The following is a 24,957-nucleotide window of genomic DNA, read 5'->3' as shown; positions in this document are numbered from 1 at the left end:
CTGCACTAGCGACTTTTCTATAAGTTTACATCCATTTTTTTGGTAGAGATGTGACTACCAAAATAGATGTATTTATTTTATAATGAACAAATGAGCATTAAACCTTAGGATTTTAACATACATGTAATTAATTTTAATTTTTCATAACTCCAGCACAAAAGAATCCCAGTAAATTGACTCTGAAGGAATTATACAAACCATTTAAATAATATATTTTCTCTGATGGGAGAGTGTCTAAAGGTGCTTAGGGTTTTTTTAATAGTGCAGTTTAATGTTTTTGTACTATAAGGCAACATTAAATTAATCCTAAAGAGACAACCTAAAAACTAAAAAGAAAATAATGCTGTTTTATATACTTGGGTAGTAACAGGATAGGGATAGCTAAGGGTTGGAGAACAGGACTCATTATTTGACTAGATAGGTTGAGAATTGGTAGGTAATGTAAATCAAGTCTGGGAAGATCAGCCAAAGCAAGGAGATCCTGGAGACTGGTGCTTGGAAGTCTTGAGTCCAGAAAATTCAAACAACAAGGATCAAGAATTCCAGGATAGGAAACTGGAACATATGATCAGAGTCCTAGGCAGAAGAGCTGGTAAATATAAAGTTAAGTTTGTGGCTGTCAATATAGAGTGGTTAGTTCAAGAAAATGAGATGGAAAAAGACATAGAACCTTCTGTGACATTTTGGAGATTTCTGCTAGATGATACTGTGAAATTGGGAAACTGCTTAATCTAGTCAAGACTGATTATACCAATTACCTACATTGGAGTATTTAGGGGAGCCAAACAGTGGGAAGGCAACTTCAAGGGATGATAGGACTTAAAGCTAGAAGTGGACTTAGACATCCTATAGTCTAAACTCCCTACTCTACAGATGAGAAAACTAAAATCCTGATAATGTGATGAGTCTGTGATCACAAAGCTGATCTAACTTACTTCTTGAACTCTTAGATAATATTTTTTGTCATATTACCTTACATCTTGGAAACCTCAGTCTCCTTATTATTGAATGATGAGTTTTAATTATTTTCCTAAGATCCCTTTCAGAGAGCATCTTGATGGCTACTAGTGAGGAAGTTTTATAAAGCTGGAAAGGCAATTTGGAGCTGGTTTGTTAAGGAGGGGACCTTAAATGCTGGACCAGGGCAATTTTATTTTATCTTGATGATAATACTCATTATTATATGTGGTAAGGCCGAGATTGAAATTCAGATCTTGGAATATCTTTTACCAGGTCCAAATTAAACCTTGCTGAGATATTAAGCTATGTAGAGTTTGAGAAACCTCATCCTATAAATCTGTATCATCCACAAATCTTCATTAATAAAGAAAACAATATACATAGAAGTATTCAAATATTCAAATGGATTTTTGATCCCATCCATTTGGAAGTTTGTTACATTAATGCAGCTCATACCTCATCCATGCCTTCCCATCCTGTGAAATTCTTATTTATGTCATTCCACAAATTCAACACAGAACATCAGCATTTTCCTGATGGCATTCTTCCTTTCTCTTGACATTGTGTGGAGACTTGTAGGATATACTCTTAGTTCCCATTGTCCTTTAATCAGCCAACAAGTATTTATTAAGTATTTCAGTGTTAGACACTGTGCTAAGCATTGTGAATACAAATATAAGCCAAAAACTCATTATTGCTCCCAAAGAGCATTCCATTTTAAAGAGCATGAAAAGGAGACAATGCACAGCAAGAAGCTGAAAAGATCAGAGAAAGGAAGCAGAAATGAAGGTACCTGGTGTGTATGTGGAAGAGGAGAAACCCAGTAGAGGAAGTAAAGACTACAGTGCAGACTGGATAGTAATGAGATGTGGCTATTCTGGGGACCCTCCTTAAATAAATTATCTGATCAGAGGGAGAGACCATAAGGACAGAATTTACTTCCAGTGTATGAATTTTCTGACTGCAGTGAGCACTCAGAATTGAGGAGCTTTCTGGGACATGGTAAAGAAATTTTGAAGAACAAGTGTAGCCTAGAAAGGATTCTTGCCACCTAACCACCCCTTCTCTTTCTATCATAATTTTTTTTTAGATTTTTGCAAGGCAAACGGGGTTAAGTGGCTTGCCCAAGGCCACACACCTAGGTAATTATTAAGTGTGTGAGGCCGGATTTGAACCCAGGTACTCCTGACTACAAGGCCGGTGCTTTATCCACTACGCCACCTAGCCACCCCCTATTATGATTTCTTGATGACAGCTTTTTCCTCTTCATGACTTTCTTTCAACTTTCTCATTGGTTATATATTGCAATGTGCTTACACTTATCATATGCCTCTCCATTGCTAAAGTAGAAGAGGACAAGGGGAATACCAATAAACTGTTAGAAGCAGGAAGTGATAGCTTATGGTCTGAAAGAGAGTGAGTAGATAGAAGTGTTATAAAAATAATTCAAACAGCATGACAGCTGGGGAACCACATAATATAGGGGGCAAAACTTCATTAGCTTCTGAGTTTCTCACTCGATTGTCGTGTACAGTGATAGATTCATAATGTTGACCATGACTAATCAAAAAGAGGTTTTTAAAAGACTAAATTATAAACATACAAATATAATTCAGTTTAGAAAGATTTCTAACAAACAATTTAAAAATTGATTCATGAAAGTTGAGCCTCAGTTATTTGTGAAATTCATTCATTTTGATCACTGCATTCTTTTATGTGTTGAAAAAGTAAGGTGTTACTTTGAGGTTTGTTTTGTTGATTTAGATTTTTATACTATTTCTGTCACAATGTTACCCTTGGTCCTAGAGGCCACCTCTTCCACAAGAAACTTTTGCTGTGGATTATTTGCACAAACCAGGTTGAGCCTTGAGGGAACCTGGCCCAAAGAGAGGGAATGAAGCTTTTCTCCCTCTCTTTCTGGTTATTTTTTCCTGTATGGAATAGAACTCGGTGGTGGGGGAATTCTAAAACTATGCTTATGTATAGTTCATATCTAGGTTTTCTCAAAAGGGGATAGAGTAACTTCTAGAAAAAATGTTCAGTGTACAGAATAGATATAAGTAATAGGACAGCTGTTTTATTTTCTCTACCACACCAAAAAAATTCTAAAACATAAAAGATTCAGTGTACCTTTTTTCCAATGTTATTTAAAATTTTGAGTTCCAAATTCAATTCCTCCCTCTCCCTTCCTTCTCTGCTCTTCATGAGACAATAAGCAATTGGATATAAGTTATCATACTTATGCAATTATGTAAAATATTCCTTATTAGTCATTTTGTACAAGAACACTCAAACGTAAAAAATGAATGCAATACAGTGAAAATAGCATACTTAGATATGTATATAACAATATCAATTCTTTCTCTGGAGTTAGATAGTATGCTTCATTATTAGTCCTTTGTGATTATCTTGAATTATTGTTTTACTAAGAATAGCTAAGTCATTTACAGTTTTTTTTATCAAACAATATTGCTATTACTATGTTCAGTGTTCTCCTGATTGATTCTGTTCACTTCTCTGTGCATCAATTTGTACAGTTCTTTCCAGGTTTTTTTTTTAATCATCTTCCTTCTCCTTTCTTATATCCCAATAATATTCCATTACAATCATATACCACAGTTTGTTTAGCCAATCCCCAGTTTATGGAGAGTCCCTTTGATTTCCACTTCTTTGATACCCCAAAAAAGCTGCTATACACATTTTAGTACAAATTATGCCCTTTTCTGTTTTTCTTTTTTCTTTTTTGAATCTGACTTGTATTCTCACTACAACCAAAGTCCCCATTATTAACATGCATAGTTAAATTACAAGATTATTTAGGAGTAGTTGGGTAAAATATTTTCTTAAAATCTTAATAAATGCTGCCATATAATAGTCATTTCAGTTACATCCTCTAACTTTTTAGAGCGGCTGAACAGGTATTTCACATCTCATTTGTGAGTTGCTTCAATAGTATAGATCCATAGTCCAGACTTTCTGGCCAATTAGGTGTATGGCTCTTTATTTCCTTTAGGTTCAGAAGAACCTGTTGTTCATTTTCTCCTCTTGAAAAGTTACGTAATTATAAGAAGCACTTCTTCCCAGCCAACTTGGCACCCACTCAGAAGGTGGATCTCTCAAACTGTGAAGGCTAGAATTAGCCATGTTTCATTCAGTATTAATAGTTCTTGTGAAAGACTTCTTCTTAGAGAAAAAAAAATGAAAAAAGGAAGTCTTAAGGTCCAGTTTCTGGCTCTTTTAGGCAAGCACATAGTTTTTACCTTTGTGTTGTTTCTTTTCCTTTGCTGCTGGGGGAGAGGAGAAAGTAGTGCCCTCTGCCCCTTCCGGATAGACTAAGGGTGAGCCAGCAGGATCCCAAAGCACATTATTCAAATAGACATGGGTAGGACCTTTCTATATTTCTTACAGCCAGCAGCTTTTCCTGCCTGTGTCATGAATAATCTTTGACACAAGCTATCAGTCACAGGGACCAAGTGACCCACCAGGAGATGTTGGAAAGGTTAGAACACTTGATGAACTCTGTAGGAAATGTTCCAGGCCAGCCACCCTCTTTGAGAACACAACCCCAAGAGATGAAACTTCCCCAAAATAGAAATATCCTCAAAAAAATTTCTCAGACAAATCACCATTGAATTTTAAGCTGAACTAGATTGTTGTGAAACACATCTCTAACTTTTGAAACTATCTCACAAAAACTTACTTAAGCTATGCTGCCTCCTATTCTTAAAAATTCCTTACTCATGAATCAGAAGCTGATTACAGGCCTAGGTGGAAAATATTAGATCTGAAAAGTTTTTATGCATATATTCTTATTTTTGTAAAATTTGAGAACTTTATTTCTTAAAACCAATTAAAATTTGAATAAAATTAAAATAGAAATTACTAAAATCTCAATGTTAAAGTTTTTTGCCCCATAGTAAGAAGTTCTTCAAAGGTATTTTTGGAAATGTGTTTTTTATCTGCTTTGAAATTTCTTTTAATCTTTAAAGAGTCAGCATGCTTTTATGAGAAAATTTATTAAAAGACATGAACAAACATTCCTACTTAATTCTGATTTTGCTCTTAAAACATTCCACCTGTTGACTGCATATAAAATTGATTCTCTGCCTTTGTATTTGTCTAGTTGACTAAATTGCTACTTGACTAAAGGTGGGATTTTTTTTTTATAGAACAGATGCTGTAACAAAAGCAGATTTTTAAAAAACGTTGACAGCCATAGAACTGATCCTATTTTTAAATGTTTCTATAATCATTCACCTGAGGCCATATGATTAACCTTCATATAATTAAAGTTATCTCTTTTGTACTTTGCCATATAATCCTTCTAAATATATTGTAAAAGGATTATAGCAGATCAGAAGTTCTAAGTTATTAGAATATTTGTGGTAATGAATGTGGAAAATAGTCTGAAAGGTGCAAATTATTGGTTATAAACTGTTAACTTTCACATAAAATTATTAAGCATAAAAATTAGAATATATATTATGACAATATTGATGATTAGAAATTAATTCAGTTATTAAATCTTTGAATATTTTAATCATGTTGCTAATGTTGTTCTTTTTTTCCCCAGTGTTTGCTAGCTCTGAACCTGTGCCAGGATTCCAAGGGGATACTCTGCAGTTAGCATTCATTGACCTCAGACAAGTAAGATGTAATAATATGCCTTTCTTTTCTTCCCCCCTTTTACTACGTGCACAATATCCATTTTAAAAGAAATGTGTTTTCTTAGATTCTTTGTTACTGTTTAATTAGTAGATTTCATTTCCTCTATGCCTCCATACTGCTAATATTCTATCAGGATAAATTTTCATCAGTGAATGTTTAGTTAACAACAAAAAATTTGAGCAATAGTTTGACAGATTGCTGGTACAGAAAACTCATGCTGTACCTAACTTAAGAAGGTTAGCTAAGTTAACATAAAAGTAAATAAAAAGTTTTAAGGAGGACAAGAGTAATGGATTTAGGATCATTCTCCAAATCATTAAGACTGTAGTGTAAGCAGTGCTAAATTTTACTACATGGTAAGCATTGAACTGCCTCCATGGGTAAAGAAATAGAGAGGAAGCAGTAAGTTGTACTGCTTGCTTTGAAACACTGAAGAACTTTCTGGAAGAGATCTGTTGCTCAGAAGAGTTTGACTTGATCCATATTTTGACTTGGATTTGGATAGACAACTTCTAAAGTTTATTTTGATGGGATGACCTAAATGGAGAGTGACTTGGGATTTGCCTATTTGGATTGCCTACAGAAGAAGATTTTTTATATTCTCATGAAAACAAAGGTCCAACTTTTTTAATACTAACATTTTATTAATGTTTGTAGGTCAGTGAAGTATACAATATAATAGTTTCCAAAGAACAGAAAAAAATTATTGCACAAAAGACAATGGAGAAGTAGGTGTGAGGAGCTTTCAGCATAACCATGAGGGAAATTTGAAGAATTTTTCAGAATACAAGATATCATGAAAAAAATTAAGATGGGCAGGTGAGAGCATTATATGATAGGTGTAAAACCAGACTGCTTCACTGGTATCCTTTCATTGCTGGGAGAAAGCAAAAAAGGCTACCAAGATGTGTGTGGCGGGGGAGCGGCTAGGTGACGCAGTGAATAAAGCACCGGCCCTGGAGTCAGGAGTACCTGAGTTCAAATCCGGTCTCAGACGCTTAATAATTACCTGGCTGTGTGGCCTTGGGCAAGCCACTGAACCCCATTTGCCTTGCAAAAACCTAAAAAAAAGATGTTGGGGAGAATTTATAGGAGGACATGGATATTAGAATGATGGATAAGCACAGATGAGTTGTGATCTTCATCATTGAAAGAAACTTTCAGATTGATGAGATCACAGATCTATTTGAATATTATAATTTTATTTAGTTTACCTCTATATATATAGTCAACTTTATATGTGTCAAACAGATACCTGGGGGCCACAAGTGACCTTCCACATTTTAAAATGCAATCCAAACTAGATTAAAATGCAGTTAGGACAAAAATAAATAAAAATACAGTAAAACATAGATAATGTCAATGTTTGCTTTTCTAAGTCAATATATAGCCACAGGCATACTTATGTACAGTTTAGTGACCCTTGTTTCTATTTGAGGATGATAACTGATCTTCTCAATTACCAATGACAAGAACTCAGCATACTAATATCTGGTAAAAATGCATAGGTAATCTGCTTTGCTGATTTGGTCACCCAAATCTAGTCAAAGAAACAATGGATAGATGAAGATATACTCTTATTCTAGCTGATCAGAAAAAAAGAACTTAGGGGAAATTAAAGTAAATACTCTTAAGTGTTCCTCATAGCAAGTTTCCCTAGGTGAGGAATAGACAAATATAAGGAAAATCATTACTTTATGGGTATAGATGATTTAAAAAAAAGGGAAAATGACAATTATTGTAGGGGTTATGGGAAAATAGGCACAATATTGTACTGTTAGTAGAGTTGTGAATTGGTGCAACCATTCTGAAAACCAATCTGGAATTATACTCCCCAAAGTAACTAAATTATACCTATCCTTTGGCCTAGTAATTCCATTACTAAGTTTAAATCTTGAAGAGTTCAAAGAAAGAGCTTGCACAAAAGTATTTATAGAGCTCTTTTTATAAGTAGCAGCACTCTGGAAACTAAAAACAGTACCTTTCTACTGAAAAATGACTATAAACAAATTATGGCATATGGGTAATGAAATATTATTTTATTGTACCATAAGAAATGATGAAGTGGACAGTTTTAGTGAAAACTGAGAAATCTTGAATGAACTGATGCGGTTTTAAGTGAGCAGAAGCAGGAAAACAATTGATAAAATAGCATTATAAAGAAAAATAGCTATGAAGATTTGAAAAACTCTGGTGGATGTAATGATAGATCACTATTCCAGAGGCCCAGAGATGAATCATGCTACATAAATTTTAACAGACAAGTGATGGATTCAAGATGCAGAATGAGACATATATTTGTTGAACATGACCAGAGGGAGTTTGCTTTTCTTGACTTCATATTTTTTAGGAAGATTTTGTTAACTTTTTGTTCAGTGGGACGGGAGGAAGAAATAGAATGGAGAAAACTTTATTGCTTGTTAGTTGAAAAAATCATGAAATTAATTTTTTATAAAGGAAATGCCATTTATGGAATACATTCTTCTCTCTTTCATCTTTGTGCATTAAAGCCACAGCCCTTCCTTGCTCCCTGAAATATATTTCTTTGTTTCAAGGACTGAGACTACATTAAACCCAACTGAACTATATAGAGTAGTTAAGAATGTCCCAATGTATGAGGCAGCTAGGTGGCACAGTGGATAGAGCACCGGCCCTGGAGTCAAGAGTACCTGAGTTTAAATCCGGCCTCAGACTCTTAATAATTACTTAGCTGTGTGGCCTTGGGCAAGTCACTTGACCCCATTGCCTTGCAAAAAAAAAAACCTAAAAAGAATGTCCCAATGTGCATAAATACTCTGCATGCAGGAAGTTTGAAATTGACATGAAACATTTCCTAAGTTGTGTTTTTATTGTTTCAATTATACTTTATGCTATATCAGCAAATATAATATAGAATTTTCACAAGGGGCTCTACAAAGGTAGAATTATGAATGTAGCTTATAAACAATTAATAAATTTTGCTTAAAATTAAAGGAGTTCAAACACTTTTTAAAATTTGAATTATTTGGTGTTTATTTCCTTAATATTAATCCAGGTCCTTTTTCTAAAACAAGTTCTACTTTCTATATGTCTACAGTGTGAACTCTATTATGATAGTTCACATCCATAGTATCATGTTACTGTTAGCTTTGGATCATTTTGCCTTCATTATCTATTCAAGTATTTATATTTAGTCACTCAAGAGCAAATAATTTTTTGCGTCTCTAATATTTTGATAAATCTTTAGTTTATGACTATTACATTTCTTGATTTAATTCACAGTATATTAAATTATAAAAGTATATTAAATTAGTTATACTAAAATATTAAATATATTCATGACAAGTAAAATGGTCGCATCATTTTATATGTCAAAATTAATGTTATGAAATAGCTGCATTTTAATTTGTCTAGTTTTGACAAGAGTTTAAGACGATTTCTCCTAATAATTAATAATAATTTAATTATAATCCCTCAATATTTATATTAGAAAATGAAAAGAGGCAACTTTTTGTTTTTGGTAACCAGATTACTAGGACCTAACTCTTTAAAAAAAATAAGAATCCTAAATCTAGTATGTCTCCAAAAAGAAAAAGTATTTTACCTTTACCTGTTTTATTGTAAAATACATTTTTGAAAAATTAAATGGTGAGATACTAAATATTTTAATAGGTAAAAAATTGAAATATAAGGAGGATTTAAATATTCCATGAAATTTTACTTGTATCTATATTCCCTGCTATATTTATCATGCAGTTGTTGTATAAATAAGGAAAAATCGAGATTTTGTGGTGATAATGTAGGTCGCTTATCTTTATTCAAGCACTGTATAATTTATTCTTCGAATATCTTCAGTCGAAATTGTAAACTACAAGCACTAAAGAGGGTCCAAACACCTGTATTTACCTTTTAGTTGAATTTTTGCATTCTTTACTCCTCCTCACTTTCTAATCTGTGATTCATTTCTGTGTTAATAGAATAGTTGACAGTCCTTTTCAAGTATACTTAGGAGAGCAAAAGAGACTCTTCTCATGGATTATATGAGAGGGAGGTCATGCTTCTGTTTTTTAGTTTGAATTTGATACTGCTTCATGAATTGTGGGGTATGAAAGATAAGGAAGTAGGTCCAGTGGTCAAGTTTTACCTGCCCACCCGGACTTTGCCCTGAGGTCAGACTTCTAATATTTGCTGTTCTGAATAGAGGAGTTGATGACAAGTTGGGGCTGATACAAGAGAAAAGTTAGAACCATATCAAAGCTTAAAGGCAAGAGAATTGGGACTCAATGAGAAGTCTGTAGCTAAAAGATGGATCAGCAGGACTGCCCTCTAAAAAAAAAAAAGCTGACCTGTGAGTGAAAAGACTTTATCATCCTGCCAATCACGTGTTTGCTAATGGAAGCCAGTTATCTCAACATTTTATGGCCGACTGTCCTCAAACAGGACAATGAGAAGGATTAGCAAGCAATGATGAAAGTGGGTTATTGAAATATACTTGCATTAAGGAAGTTTTCATATATGTTATTTGAATGTAATTTGTATTTTTTGTGTAGGTTTTTATTTTTTTCATCAAATTGCTTACTTTTTAAAAAAAGAGTTCTCTCAGTAAAAAAATTCAAGACATTTATTTGATTAGAGTTCTTTTCTGTTTATTTTCAATGCATGTCTCAGACTAAAACAACCAAGGTTTTCCTAGGTACATTTTCTACATATGTTCTTTCACATATGAAAGCCTCATTATTTGAAAAAAATATTTATTTTATGAACTATATGCAATTCAATTAAATAACCATTTTATTAAATGCCTACCACGTGCCAGGCATCGAGAATACAACAACAAAAAGGAAAGTCCTTGCCTTTAAAGAGTTTGTATTCTACTTGAGGGAAACAATAAGTAAATATAAAATAAATATAATTTATGAGAGGAGCACTAATTGTCCTCTTACTAGAAGTGACTCTTGAGAGCCTTGAAGGAATTCCAAGAGGCAAAGGTGAGAAGAAAGAACATTCCAGGCATAGAGGAGAGTCCATACAAAGGTAAAAAGGAAGGAAATGGAATGTTATGTATGGGTAGCAGCAAGTAGACCAATTTGGATGGAATGTAGAATATATGAGGGGGACTTATGTGAAATCTGTCTGGAAGGAGAGACTGGAGCCAGACTAGGAAGAGCTTTAAATGCCAGAAGAATGTGTATTTTATCCTGGAAGCAGTAGGGGACCACTAAAGCTTCATGAGGAGAGTGGCATGGTCAGAACTATGCTCTAGGAATAGCATATTGGCAGCTGTGTGAAAGATTAATTGTAGAGGGGAGAGAATGGAGGCAAGAATATTTATTACGAAGCTCTTGCAGTAGTTGAAACAAAAGATAATGGGGCCCTAAACTGGGTGAGGTGGACATGTAGAATTGTGGAAAAGGACAGCTATGAGAGGTATTATGGAGGAGGAATCTGTTGGCAGTTGATTAGCTATGGGAGGTAAGTAAGAGTAAAGAGGTTAGAGTGAACCTCAGTGACTGAAATAACAGTAGTGACCTCAATAGAGAAGTTGAGAGAAGAGGATTGGGATCAGGGGAAAAGATAATGAGTTTAGTTTGGGATTAAGTTAAGTTTACAATGCCTATGGCAGCCAGGTGAAAATTATGTAGCAGGCTTTTAATCAAAGACTGAGCTCTGGAGAATTTTTTTTTACCCTGAAAATAAGCCCTAGCATAATTTTTCAAGATGCTTGTAATAAAAGTCTCACCCCCAAAATAAGCCCCAGTTAAGATTGTCAGTCAGATAGATGCATTTAATACATCCATTGCAACACATTACATATTAATATACAGTTAAATATAAATAAATAATATTGACATTAATACTTAATGGTAATTTAGACTATCATTTATCTTAACTATTTTTAAATACCCAAGTACACGCCTTTGGGCAAGAGGTAAACATCTACGTAAACAGATAAACTTGAAAGTTATTGCCAGATGACAAACTGGAGTACAGATACAATGCATGAATAATACAGTGCATATTTGATGGAAAGAAAGCCCCATCTCTAATCAATACTAAGGGCAAGAAAGATAAGATTGAAAGTGTTTCGGGGGGGGGGGCAGCTAGGTGGCTTACTGGATAAAGCACTGGCCTTGGAGTCAGGAGTACCTGGGTTCAAATCTGGTCTCAGACACTTAATAATTACCTAGCCGTGTGGCCTTGGGCAAGCCACTTAACCCCATTTGCCTTGCAAAAACCTAAAAAAAAAAGGTTTCAGGCATTTATGTTCTTGAAACAGAAAAAGGCTGGTGCACACAAGCAGTTGTAAGGAAGTGAATTGATTTAATGCTGCCACTTGTTTTGAAAGGTGACCAAAGAGATCTGCTAGTCTGGGATTCAGCCAATATTCACTGCTCTAAAGAAATAATTTCCTTGCAGAGAGAAGAATAGATCAAATAATTATTACCTCAGGAATGATTACATATCTCTAGACATCCCCTGAAAATAAGCCATAATGCATCATTTGGAGCAAAACCAGGGAAATATGGAAGATGAGAGTTGAATATATGTAGATTTGAAGTCATCCAGATATGATGAATGAGATTATAAAGTGAAGGAGAGAGTGAGCCCCAAAAAGGGAGTAGGATATGGATGGTGATCCTGTAATGGAGAATGAGAAGTTATCAGATAGATAGAAGAAATAAAGAGTTTCATATAAAAATATTCTTTGAATAATGTGCCTATTTAAGTTTTTTCACATCTAGCTTTGTGCAAATTGATTTTCTTCTCCAACTTTTTGATATTTTGTGAGGCAATATAATTTGTAATATCCCATCATATACCTTTACATTATTTTGAAAATGAGTTTATTTGCTAAGCCATTGTTACCCTTGCTTTAATCTCTCTTCACTTGTCAAGAAGATAAAGTGTGTCCTGGAAATCTTTTAGTCTTTTTTTAAAACTTTTTCCCCAGTTTCATGTAAAAGACAATTTTATCACTGATTTTTTTTTAAAAATCGAATTCTAAATTTCCTTTCTCCCTCACATTTTTCCTCTCTGAGATAGTAAGCAACTTGTTAAAGGTTATACATGCAAAAATTTATTGCCATATTAGTCATGTTTTAAAAGAAGACAGAGACCCAAAGGGGAAAAACAAAACAAAAAAAAATAGGAGGTGGAAAAATATGTGGCTTTTTGTATTCAGAGTTGATTGTTCCTTCTCTTACTATGGCTGGCATTTTCCATCACAAGTCCTATAGAAATTGTCTTTGATCATTGTACTGTTGAGGAGAGCTAAGTCCACCATAGTTGCTTATCACACATTGTTGCTGTTACTGTACTGTGTACAGTGTTTTCCTGGATCTGTTCATTTCACTCAGAATGAGTGCATATAAGTCTTTCTAGGTTTTTCTGAAATCTATTTTGTTTAAAATAACAGCCATTGTTCTGATTATACATAGTAAGCTAAACCTAAAATATCTCCCTTGTGGCATCTAGTACCTTCTTGTGGCAAAAACCAATTAATCAGTAAATACTTATTAAGTACCTATTAGGTGCCAGACACTGTGCTAAACTCTGAAGAGGCGAAAAGAAGCAAAAGATAGACCCTGTCCTCAAGAAACTCATAATCTAATGAGGCAGATAGCACACAAACAGCTTATCCAAAGCAATTTATATATATAAGGAATTGTGAACTGAAGAAGGGCACCAGAATTGAGAGAATTGAGAAGGCTTATTGTAAAAGCTGGAATTCTAGTTGGGACTTATAGGAAGCCAGGGAGATCTGTAGTTGAGGGAGAGTATTCCAGGCATGGAGGATAGCTAGAAAAAATGCTTGGAATTGAGACACAGAGTATCTTATTTATGGAATATCCAGGAGGTCATTGTCTCTGGATCAAAGAATAGATGTTAGGGAATAAGGTCTAAGAAGACTGGAAATATAAGAGGACAATAAGTTTTGAAGGACTTTGAATGCCAAATAGAGCATTTAAATTTTTTTCCTGGAAACACTAAGAGTTTATTGGGTAGCAGAAGTGGCAGTCAGACCTGTACTTTAGGAAATGGAACTGAATGGCAGATGGATTAGAGCAGAGGGAGATTTTGAGGCAGGCTGACCCACCAGTAGCTATTGCTGTAGTTCAGTTGAGATACGAAAAGGGTCTGTACTAGAGTGGTGCCAGTATCAGAGGAGGGAACAAGATATATTATCCAGTTGAGTACAATATGATCTATTTAACTAGCCATTGATCCTTTAAAACTATGGAAATGGATGGAGAAACAGAAATCACTGTTAATTATAACCATTTCAAGAAATTTTATTAATGTAAATCAGATGCCATAATGATCAAAAGAGTCTAAACATGTCAGCAAACACTTAGCTTCTTGGGTCTGCTGACAGATATGGCAGACAAGGGTAAAATTGGATGAGAATATAAAATTCTCTAAGGGAGATAGAGTTTTTTGAATAATCAGAAAATGATGTGACTATGTTCCTTAACCTTGAGAATTAACTTGAGAAAGAGCCTTGATCTTTACAACTTTGGGGATATGAAGAAGCCTTGCTTATTGGATGATGACAGTACTACATGAGAATTGTTTAGTTAATGACAGAGGATCTGCCATGTGCCTTGAACCTATATAAAAAGGAAAAACAGTCAACTAAAAGGAGAGAATCAACTATGGAAGATGAACACAGCCTTTTCTTTTCATTTCTTAGAGAATACAATGAGGATGTCAAGAGAATTATCTTTCTTCTTCCCTCTCCTATCTCTTCTAATCTTCCATCGCTACCCATGAAGCAGAAGCCTCTATTCAACTATTTTCTATCCATTTACTGATGTAGGCAAATAGAAAGGACTATGACTTTAAAATAAAAAGAACCAAACCTAATACAGACTTCAACCACAAAGCTAAAGGGTAACAGAGGAAGGATACAATAATAATCTAACACAGGATTTCAGTAGAACCAGAAGCTGGAGGTAATAGTGATTACAGCCAAGCAATATCTAGTGGAGAGTGAGACACCAAAGTAAATAGGTATAGAACAAAGTCATCAGCAACTTTACAACCCTTCAGTATCAGGGGTTGACTTGCAATTTATGTATATATATACATATATATATATATATATACATATATATATATATATATATATATGCCTCCAATATCACCTAATTTGTAAACCCTGTGGGATCTTCTAATTTACACTATGTTCCCCAAAGAGATCAAAGGAGAAAAGGCTCTGTGTGTGTGCGTGTGTGTGTGTGTGTGTGTGTGTGTGTGTGTCTGTCTGTCTGTCTGTCTCTTATGCTTTAAGAAATGATGAAGAAGATAGGTTGAAAGAAAAGTGGAAAGACTTATATGAACTGATGCAGAATGAAGTAAGCGGAAACAAGAGAATTTTTATCACAGCATTGAATTTCTTCTTTCATTGTCGTCATCTCCTCCTTCTCCGTCCTCCCCCTTCTTTTTTCCTTCCTCTTTCCTCCTCCCATTCTAATTTCTTTGTTTGAGATAGTCTTTTTCCTTTTTCCTTTCACCATTTTACTTTTTGTAATTATTTCATGCAGCTCTACCACAATCTTTCTTTTGAAAATAGCTAATGAAAAGTTTAGAAATATCGTTTACATTTCCACATTTAAAAAGTAAACAACTTGTCCTTATTGAGTCTCTTGTTATTTATTTACCTTACATTTCTCTTAGATCCTGTATGTCAAATTTTCAATTAAATGCTGATCTTTTTGCCCCCAAAATCCTGACAGTCTGTTAATTCATTGAATGTCCCATTTTGTTTTTGATTCGGGATTATACTTAACTTTGCTGGGTATGATTTTTTTTGACTGCAACCAGTTTGATTTTTGCTCTTTGATATATAGTGTTCTAAGACCTGTAGTCTTTTAAGACTTGTGTAACAATGAGAAATACTAAAATAAAGTCAAGAGACTAAAAAAATGAAGAAATTGTAGAAAACAGATCAAAGAGAAAAAAAATTTAAGAATCATTGGATTACTTGAAAGCCATGAGAAAAAAATATCATAGCTATATTTCAAAAAATATTTTTTGGGTTTTTTGCAAGGCATTGAGGTTAAGTGACTTGCCCAGGGTCATGCAGCTAGGTAATTATTAAGTGTCTGAGGCTGGGTTTGAACTCAGGTCCTCCTGACTCCAGGGCCAGTACTCTATCCACTGTGCTACCTAGATGCCTCTATTTCAAAAAAATCTTTAAGAAAATTGCCTATAACTCTTAGAACTGAGGACAGATTGAAAATTGAAAGAACCCAAAGGTTACTTCCTGAAAAATTGCCAGGAATATAAGAAATTTTGCAAACATACAAAAATAAAAATTCAAGTACTAAGGAACCACAGTCAGAATCACATATAGTTTATTCTCCACTATTTTAAAGAAGCAGAGAACTTGGAGCATAATATTCCAGAAGGCGAGGGACATAGACTAAGAGTAATTTGCCCTCTAAAATTCTCATCTTTCCCTCCCATAGGATTATTTTGAAAAAATATGTAATATATCATTTTTTATTTATTTTTTCTATCAGTATTATAGTTTTGCAATTACATGTTCTGAAAGTTTTTCAATATTCATCCACATACATATGCATATTAAGGTACATAATTTCCTTCTACCTTCCTTCCCCATCCCCCTCCCCTTGGTGGCAAACAGTCAGATGAATATTGTATGTACACATTTGTATTTGATGTGTTTCCAGATTAATAGTTTTTGGTATGAGAATTTAGGATTAAGGGAAAAGAAAGAAAACCATGAGATAGGAAAGAAATCTATAAGAGAAATTTTTCAGATTCTTTAGGGTTTTTTGGTTTGGTTTGGTTTTATTATTCTTCCTCTGGATGGGTATAGCAATGTCCATAACCGGTCTCCGTGGGTTATCTTAGCTTTCTGAACTATTGGAAGGAGCTGCATCCATAAAGATTGATCAACTCACAATATCGTTGTTAATGTGTACAATGTTCTCTTGGTTCTGCTCCCTTCACTCAACATCAGTTCCTGTAATTTGTTCCTTGCTTCTCTAGAGTCTGACCATTCATGGTTTCTTAGACAACAATAGTATTCCATAGCATTCATATACCATAACTTGTTCAGCCATTCCTCAATTGATGGGCATCCCTTCAATTTCCAATTCTTTGCCTCTCCAAAAAGAATTCTTATGAATATTTTGGAACTTGTGGGAGAAAAATGATGAATTTTTTATGAAATAGAAGACTTAAAAACATTCTCAGTTAAATGTCTAGAGTTGCATAGATTCCTTTTTGAACTTTTGAGTGATTTGAACTTTGAAAAGAATTAAGAGAAACATAAGAGAACAATCAAAGAGGACCATAAACAAGGATAAACTGCTTAAATTCTCATACAAGGAGATCATACAGGTATATTCTCTGAATCTTGTAATCATCAGGGGTCATAAAGGGAATCTAATTAGATAAAAGGTCCAGGAGTAGTTCTGTCATATCTTCTTTCTTGATGATCTTAAAAGAAGAATGGAAAGAGGGGAAGAGGGGTACACTGGAGTGGAAAAGGGAAAGGAAGTCAGGAAGGATTTCACATAATCAGTATGCACGAGGATAAGCCTATACGATAAAGAGGAAGGAGTTGGGGAGAGGCTGAAACTTGAACCTCACTTTCAACTGAACTGGACAAAGGAGGGAAAAAGCACACAAACATTCACAAACAGAGTGGAATAGATTTCACTCAACAGGGAAATAGGAGGAAATGGAGAGAAGGAGGAATTAGAGGGTGAATTAAGGGAGGGATTAGTTCTAAGGATGTACAAAAATATTTGTAACTTTTTGAGGTGAGAAAGAATGGAAATTTGAGAATCTGAGTAAGTTCCAATTAGGAATGACATCCAATTATAGAATATATTGTAAGAAAAACTGTAGACATTAGTTTCAGAGAAACCTGAGGAATCTTTTATGAACTGATTCAAAATGAAATGAATAGAACCAATAAAATTCTATACAATGACAACAATATTATAAGACAAACAACTCTGAAAGACTTAAAAATTCTGATCAGCATCATGGCTAAAAGTTATTCTAGAGGATGAATTGTGAAACATACTACCTATCTCCTGATCTAGTGAAAGGTTTCAGAGTTCAGAATGAGACATCTTTGTGCAGGTGTGGTTTGTGTGTGTGTGTGTGTGTGTGTGTGTGTGTGTGTGTGTGTGTGTGTGTATGACGTGTTAAAAAAGTGAAATGTAGGGGTGGCTAAAGTGGCACAGTGGAAGAGCACCCGCCCTGGAGTTAGGAGTATCTGAGTTCAAATCCAGCCTCCAACATTTAATAATTACCTAGCTGTGTGGCCTTGGGCAAGCCACTTAACCCTATTGCCTTGCAAAAACTTAAAAAAAAAAGTGAAGTGTTAATGAATTTTGATTTTCACATTGTTATGATTTTTATATTTTATGTCACCATGTTCCTTTTAACCTTGGAAACATCCCCCATCCTCTATAAGAAGTCCCTGCTTTGATCTCACACAGACCAAGTTCAGTCAGGAGATGAGACTCTCCCCCCCCCCCCCCCCCCCCCCGACTCTGGCAGGTTATTCTCCCATTATGGAATAGACTTCTGGGGAAACTCTGAAACTATGCTTATGTATGATTCACACCTCAGTTTTCTCCAAAAGAGATAAACAAGCTCCCTTTCTAGAAAAGATATTCAGTGTGCAGACTAGATATCAGTAATAAGACTGCTATTTATTTCTTCCACCACATCAAAAAATTCTTAAAACACACAAAAATTCATTGTATAGTAACAAATAACTTAAAATAATGATATTAAATGTTAAGGCAACTTTTATAGCTGTTGTACAGATATTTCACTTCTATTTTGGATCTATATTATTGAAGCAACTTGCGAAGTACACACACACAGCTTAATATTAAACATATTTTTAGCAGTTTTCTTTTTCTCAATTGTGAGGTGGGATAGGAGAGAAAGGACTGATTTTTTAGTAGAGTGAGTAATAATATATAAAGACAGATTTTTTTTTATACTCCCATTGGTCCATGCAGAGTCAGTGAGAAAGTCTTGAAAAGAAAGCATCTATCTTTTTGAGTGGGCTCCCTATGTATGAGATAGAACAGAGATCACCTGGAGCATTGGAGTATAACTGCTGTGAAGGCATAAAAACTGTGCTTATCAAATTTACAAATGATACAGTGGGAAGGATATTACAGATTTAACATTCAAAATTATCTTAATTTGTTAGAAATAGTGAATTGAAAGAAAGATAAAATATAACATAAATATAAACATTTTCTTTTAAGACTTAGGGACTCAGTGGTATAGATAGAAGATATGACAGGTATGATAGCAGTTTATGTAAAAAACTGGGAATTTTAATTGTTTACAAAAATAATGTGGATGAAGAGCTTGATGAGGCTATCTTATTAGAAGTTTATTGCATAGATTTCATATTCATGAGATTGTAATAGTTCTGAGTGCCACATTTTATGAGCAATTTTGACAAACAAGGCAAAGTTAGAAATGACAAGGATGATAAAGGATCTGAAAATGGTATCACATGAAGAATAGTAATAAGAAGTGTAAATAGTTTTAAGAAATGGTAAGAAGAGAGAATAGCTATCTTCAAGCCCTTAAGGAATTATGAGAAATAGAGTATTCTTAATTCTTCTTAGAGAAGGCAAAATTAGTCAAATGGATTACAAATAGGATAAGATTAGAGATCAATAGAAGATATTCAGTGATGGTGGTAATCATGGTAGGCATAAAGTAACATAATATATTGGAGATATGTTTTACAGATGGGACTACCCAATAACAAATTGAGTTATCTTTAGGGGGGACAACTGTCAAAATTAGACTAGATAACTTCCATTGTCCATTTTAAATGTAAGGTTCTGTGATACTATGATCATTATGAATCTATTTGGGAAAGAAAATCTGCCACCTCTATTAACTACTCGTTTTTGATGTGATGGAAATTAACAACTCTGTTCTCTCCAATAACATGGACTATCCTGCTCTTCACAAGCTCCTACAAATGGCTTTACCATTCACCCTGCCTCAGAGATGCCTTGCATTTACCTGGCACTATCATCTGAAGTGCTCACATAAACTTAGCCTGACTGTTTGTCTCAGTTCACTTCTACCCCTTAGGACTTCCAGTCAGTCCTTCAATTGAACTTTCTTTTTGTATCTCTCCCAATTAAGAGTGTAAACTCTTTGAGAATAGAGATTGGCTCAGTTTTTCTCTTTGTGACCACAGTAAGTGGCTGATGTGTCTTCAAGAGCTACTGAGGTTTCTGGGGTATTTACCCCTATAATAAATAGACTTAGATTGTCATGCTTATTAAGTTCTTGTCCTACAGCTTTTCTTTTTTCTTTCCTCATTGTCAGATTATCATTTCTTGTATTTCTCCTCAGTCATTCAACATGTTTCCTTTTATATTTTTAAGGATGAGAAATTGTTAGGTTTGTGTCTAATATGAGAGGGTTTTTTGCCTATAACAAACTATACTAAAATAGGACATGATTCAGCTTGTTAGAACTGGAAAAGATAGAGGAAGCATACTTAATGACTTTTAATTAGAGAAACATTTTAATATCACTATAATCATTTAACCTTTTGGTTGCTGATGAACATTAGTTAGCTGGTGGATATTAACAAATGACATTCTTGAGATGTAATTAAAAAAAAGTGAAAATTTGGCATTAAAATTAAAACTGATGAATTTTTGCTAAATTTAAAAGCTATTTTAAATGGATTCCAAAGAGTTCTCTGTAGCATTAGAATATTATACAAATTATGACTCCATAGGTCTCTTGACAGTGGAAATAATTTTTTCAGAAGCTATTGTGTAGCACAGGGCCATCCAAAATGCAGCCTGTGGTTTGCATGCAGGTCCCTGTGGGTTTACTAAATGTAAACAAAGCTGAGCTCCTGCAGAGCTCTCACAAAAATGGCAAATCAAAATATATTGTCTATTTCAAAAAAAACTTTTAAAAGTAAGATTGGACAGCCCTGGGGTAGCATTAGAAACTGTTCTTGGTTCACTGGATTAAAAAAATTAAAATTGAGCATTAATAGCACATAACATATACACATGCATACATGCATGTATGTATAAAAATTCATATGCATTTGTAGTAGAGCCTACTTCTAGAGTTGGGCATTGATCAGTCAAAGGAGGATACACGCACACATTCATTACAAGTGTCCTGCTTCTATCTTCCTTCTTTCTGCAGCATTCTCTTACCTTGGGAGTAGGAGCCAGAAATAATTCAGGTGCTTTTGTGACATATTCACCACTGTTTTGGATCACCAGATTCCATGGGCCATGTTATTCAGAGTGTATAAAGAAACCCAATCATGTCAAAAACTGTTTTGATCTCCTTGCCCGTATTCTGTCATTTGTAGTTTTTACTATGTATAACCTGGAGACAACAGTACAGACATGTTTGAAATGGTGGAATTTTCAAGACATGAAAGTTATTTAAATTTACTCTTGCCATTACTGTTTCAGTATATTTCAATAGGTATAACAATCAATGAAAATCTGTTATGCATTTTCTCTGTGCAAAGCATTGTGTTACGTTTGGGGAATGCCAAATGGGGTGACATATAAACAAATAGGTGCATACAAGTTTACATACAGAATAGATGCAGGATTAACTTTCAAGAAAGCTCTAACAGATGAGGGCTGGGAAGAATAGAAAAGATCGCCTGGTGAAAATATTCTTTGAGCTGAGTATTGGAGAAAGCCGGAGATTCTAAGAGGAGGTGGGGAGAGGGATCATTTAAGGCAAAAGGGGCAACCAGTGAAAAGGTGATGAAAGGCAATGGAGTGTTATGGGTGAGAAACAGCAAGAAGACCAGTGTTGTTGGATCATGGAGTGCATGGAGGGGATTAAAGTATAAGATTACTGGAAATGTAGAAAGAGACTGGTTATAAAGGACTTTAAAAAGCCAGAAAAAAGGGCTTTATATTTGTTCCTTAAAGTAATAAAGATATACCAGACACTGTAGTTTATTGAGTGAGTGGAGGCTGCCTCCACTTTAGGAAAATCATATTGACAGCTCTGTGGAGGGTAAATTAGAGCCAGGGATGGACTTGAGGCAAGGAAACCAATTAAGAGACTATTAACAGGGAGTGGCTAGGTGGCGCAGTAGACAGAGTATGGGTCCTGGAGTCAGGAGTACCTGAGTTCAAATCCGGCCTCAGACACTTAATAATTACCTAGCTGTGTGGCCTTGGGCAAGCCACTTAACCACATTGCCTTGCAAAAACCTAAAAAAAAAAGAGAGAGACTATTAACATCCAAATGAAAAATTTCTCCAAATCACTAATAATTAGAGAAATACAAATTAAGTTCAGAATAAAAACAGTTCTACCTCATATTCATCTGACAAAGTTTTTAAAAGAAAAAATAACATGTTGGAGGAGATTCAGGAAAATAAGATCATTAAAACACTGCTTAGTTCAGACCTTACAGAAAGCAATTTGGAATTCTGCCCCAAAGTTACTAAACTTCATACCCTTTGTCCTGTCAGTACCTTTACTAGTCTATACTCCAAAAAGACCAAATAAAGAGGAAAATGATTCATTAAGTACAAGCCTTCCCAGGTTTCTCTGAAACTATCCCTTAACATTTCTCATGCCATAGTAATATTTCATTATATATTCATATGCCTCATCATTTATTTGGCCATTTTCTAATTGTAGAGTACCTACTTAGTTTTTAGTTACTTGCCACTACAAAAAGCTGCTACAAATAACGTTTGTACATATAAATCTTTTCACTCTTATTTTTCTATGACATGATAGATGTAGAAACATCCAGTTTATTTTTTGTTAAGTTCAGAATAAAAACAGTTAAAGATGGGGGGGGGGGGGAAAGGTTATTACAATAGACCAGGTGAGAAGTGAGGAGATCCTGAATAGAATGATGGTCATGTAAGTGAATAAATGAATGAAGCATTTATTAAATACTAATTGCTGCTGTCCAGGAGCTTACATTCTAATAGGTGAGAAAACATATATGAAAAGTTTCAGCTGTGAAATGGATGCAGTGGCAAAGCAGATAGTAATTCCCTCCTCCTTATACAATCATAATGGTGATAAAATCATGTTCTTCTGTTGAACCATTTTATAGTGTCAAAGACTTTAGTCTTTGGCAAGAACTTTCTTTCCTGGGTCTTATATTGATGTGGGTGCATTACTTGTAGAAGCTTATAAGACTCATCTCTACAGGGTTTGCTTCCTTAGGGACAGTGGCTAGAAGCATTGCTTGCTTTTAGGGTTCTGGGCTGTGTATTAGAGTTTGAGGGAAAACATTTGTTGTTGGTGGTAGTAGTATGACTTGCATGGACCACACTCCCTCTTTTTAGACTTCCTGCTTCAGCTAGACTGGCTTACCTGCCCTTAGAATAGTAATTGGTTAGTAGCTGGTGATGACTGATCTTTTCTCCATGGGAGTTGCTTTTCCAGGTAATAGCAGTGAGGGTTAGGTTGAAATCATAACTATTGATTGGGAGAATAGTGGTGGAAGTGGTTCTGCCACTTCTAGGATTATTATTCTTAGCTTCCTAATAAAACAGTTGATCAACAGTTGGTGGTAAGGATGAGGAAGGGCCCCTTCTCCACAATGCTTTCTTTCCTCAGTGATAGCATTGGGGGCTGGACTAGAAGAAAGCCTGGTAGTTTGGGCAGACATTACTGTTCCCAAGCTCTGGGGTTCTGATTCCTGAATGGTTTGATTTGCCTTGCATATGCTAATTTCTCTCTCTCCCTAAGGGTGGGACATCTACTTCAAAATAATGATTACTGTTTTGGACACATTGAATTGGAGATGCCTGTGGAGCATCTACTTCAAAATGCACTATAGGCTATTGATAATGTGGTACTGGAACTTAGGAGAGAAACTAGGGCTAGATATATACTTAGGATACATACACACACACATATATACATACATTTATGTCTTGAGATTCATCTGCATAGAGATGATAATTTAATTCAGACATCAAGTTAGCTAGCATAAAGAGAAAAGAGAAGAAGGCTGAGGACAGAGCTGTGGTAGGTACAGAGTAGTTTTCTGTGCCTGGAAGGTAATCATAAGTGAGGGTAAAGGAAGAGAGTGTGGAATGATGTCAGATGGGGATAGCCTGAATTTTTTCACTGATGTATGAGGTAAGTTAATAAGATGGTGAGGGAAGTAAGTTTTTAAAGGATATTTGAGGAAAAATGAAAAGGTATGAAACAAATAGCATTCTAGCGAGTGGGATAGAAAACTAAATAAAATTGCTTTGCTATGATGAGAACTGTTAATATACCACATAAGTAGTAGAACAAATAATTGTGTTCTTGTCTAATTCCATCCACTGAACTCCATTCAGTGAAGCAGAGGAGATAAAGAGTGAATTGAGATGGGAATGGGTTTTGCAAAGCATGATGAACAATAGGAAAAATGCCTACTTCAGGAACTGAGGTCACAGGCAAAAATTAAGCAGTTCCTGTCCTTGAGAAGGTTAGATTTTAGGAGCAGGGGTGATATAAATGTAGATAAGTACATAAAAGTTCGTGAAAGTAAGACAAAATACTTTAAAGATTGAAAGAATAAGACAATCGGGAAGATCAAGTAAGTTCTTGTTTTAGTCTATGTGTGATACCTGGGCTGAGTTTTGAAAGATTCTAGGGATTTTATGATTAGGCATGAGGAATGAGTGCATTCCCAGTAATGATGTTCTACCTATGAGTAGTCATGAGGCTGCATGTCATATACGAAGGATAGCTAGCAGGAATGGGAGTAATAAAATAATACTGAAAAGATTGTTGGAGACTATATTGCAGGAGGTGTTAAATTTCATGCTGACATTTATATTTTTCCCTATAGGTCTAATGATTGCTAAGTTATATATCCTGAAAACTACAAAATAATTTAGTGCTGGTCTGTATGAACCAATTGTATTTTAGGAAGAGGGATAAAGAAGTGACACTTAGGGATAGATAAATGACTTAAGGGGAAAAATTGTTAAAAATATTTTGAACTGCATCATGGCTCTTAGTGTCATAGGCTACTTCTAGGGCATAGCAGCTACTTTCTACATCATACACTATTGTTAAAGGGACAGGGAAGTTGTAAGATGACGATAAGGAAAAGAATCATGGAAATATTGAAGATTCAAGTGTGCCACACTGAAGTATTGCTGTTAACACTTTATATAAAATATGTATTAGATCCCAGACTATCAGAACTGGCAGGGATTCCTGGGTGCGATGTGGTCCCATCCTCATTTTTACATACAAGGAAACTAAAACCTAGGGAGTGAAGTGATTTAACCAGGGCTGTACAGTAAGAGATGATCAGGATTTA

The 24,957-nt window shown here is 34.8% G+C and overlaps 1 protein-coding gene across 4 annotated transcripts in view; it reads left to right on the top strand.

Moving 5' to 3' along the window:
* EXOC6 (exocyst complex component 6) overlaps nucleotides 1-24,957 on the top strand; it is a 218,378-nt gene that overhangs the window by 165,014 nt on the left and 28,407 nt on the right. For all 4 annotated transcript variants that reach the window (XM_074233356.1, XM_074233354.1, XM_074233355.1 and 1 more), the window contains one exon: nucleotides 5,534-5,607. In XM_074233356.1, the coding sequence (XP_074089457.1) occupies nucleotides 5,534-5,607 (74 nt within the window). The remainder of the gene's footprint in view (nucleotides 1-5,533; nucleotides 5,608-24,957) is intronic.

Source organism: Macrotis lagotis, chromosome 4, assembly GCF_037893015.1.
Source record: "Macrotis lagotis isolate mMagLag1 chromosome 4, bilby.v1.9.chrom.fasta, whole genome shotgun sequence".
Lineage (NCBI taxonomy): Eukaryota > Metazoa > Chordata > Mammalia > Peramelemorphia > Peramelidae > Macrotis > Macrotis lagotis.
This window is presented reverse-complemented; position numbering and strand designations above follow the sequence as displayed.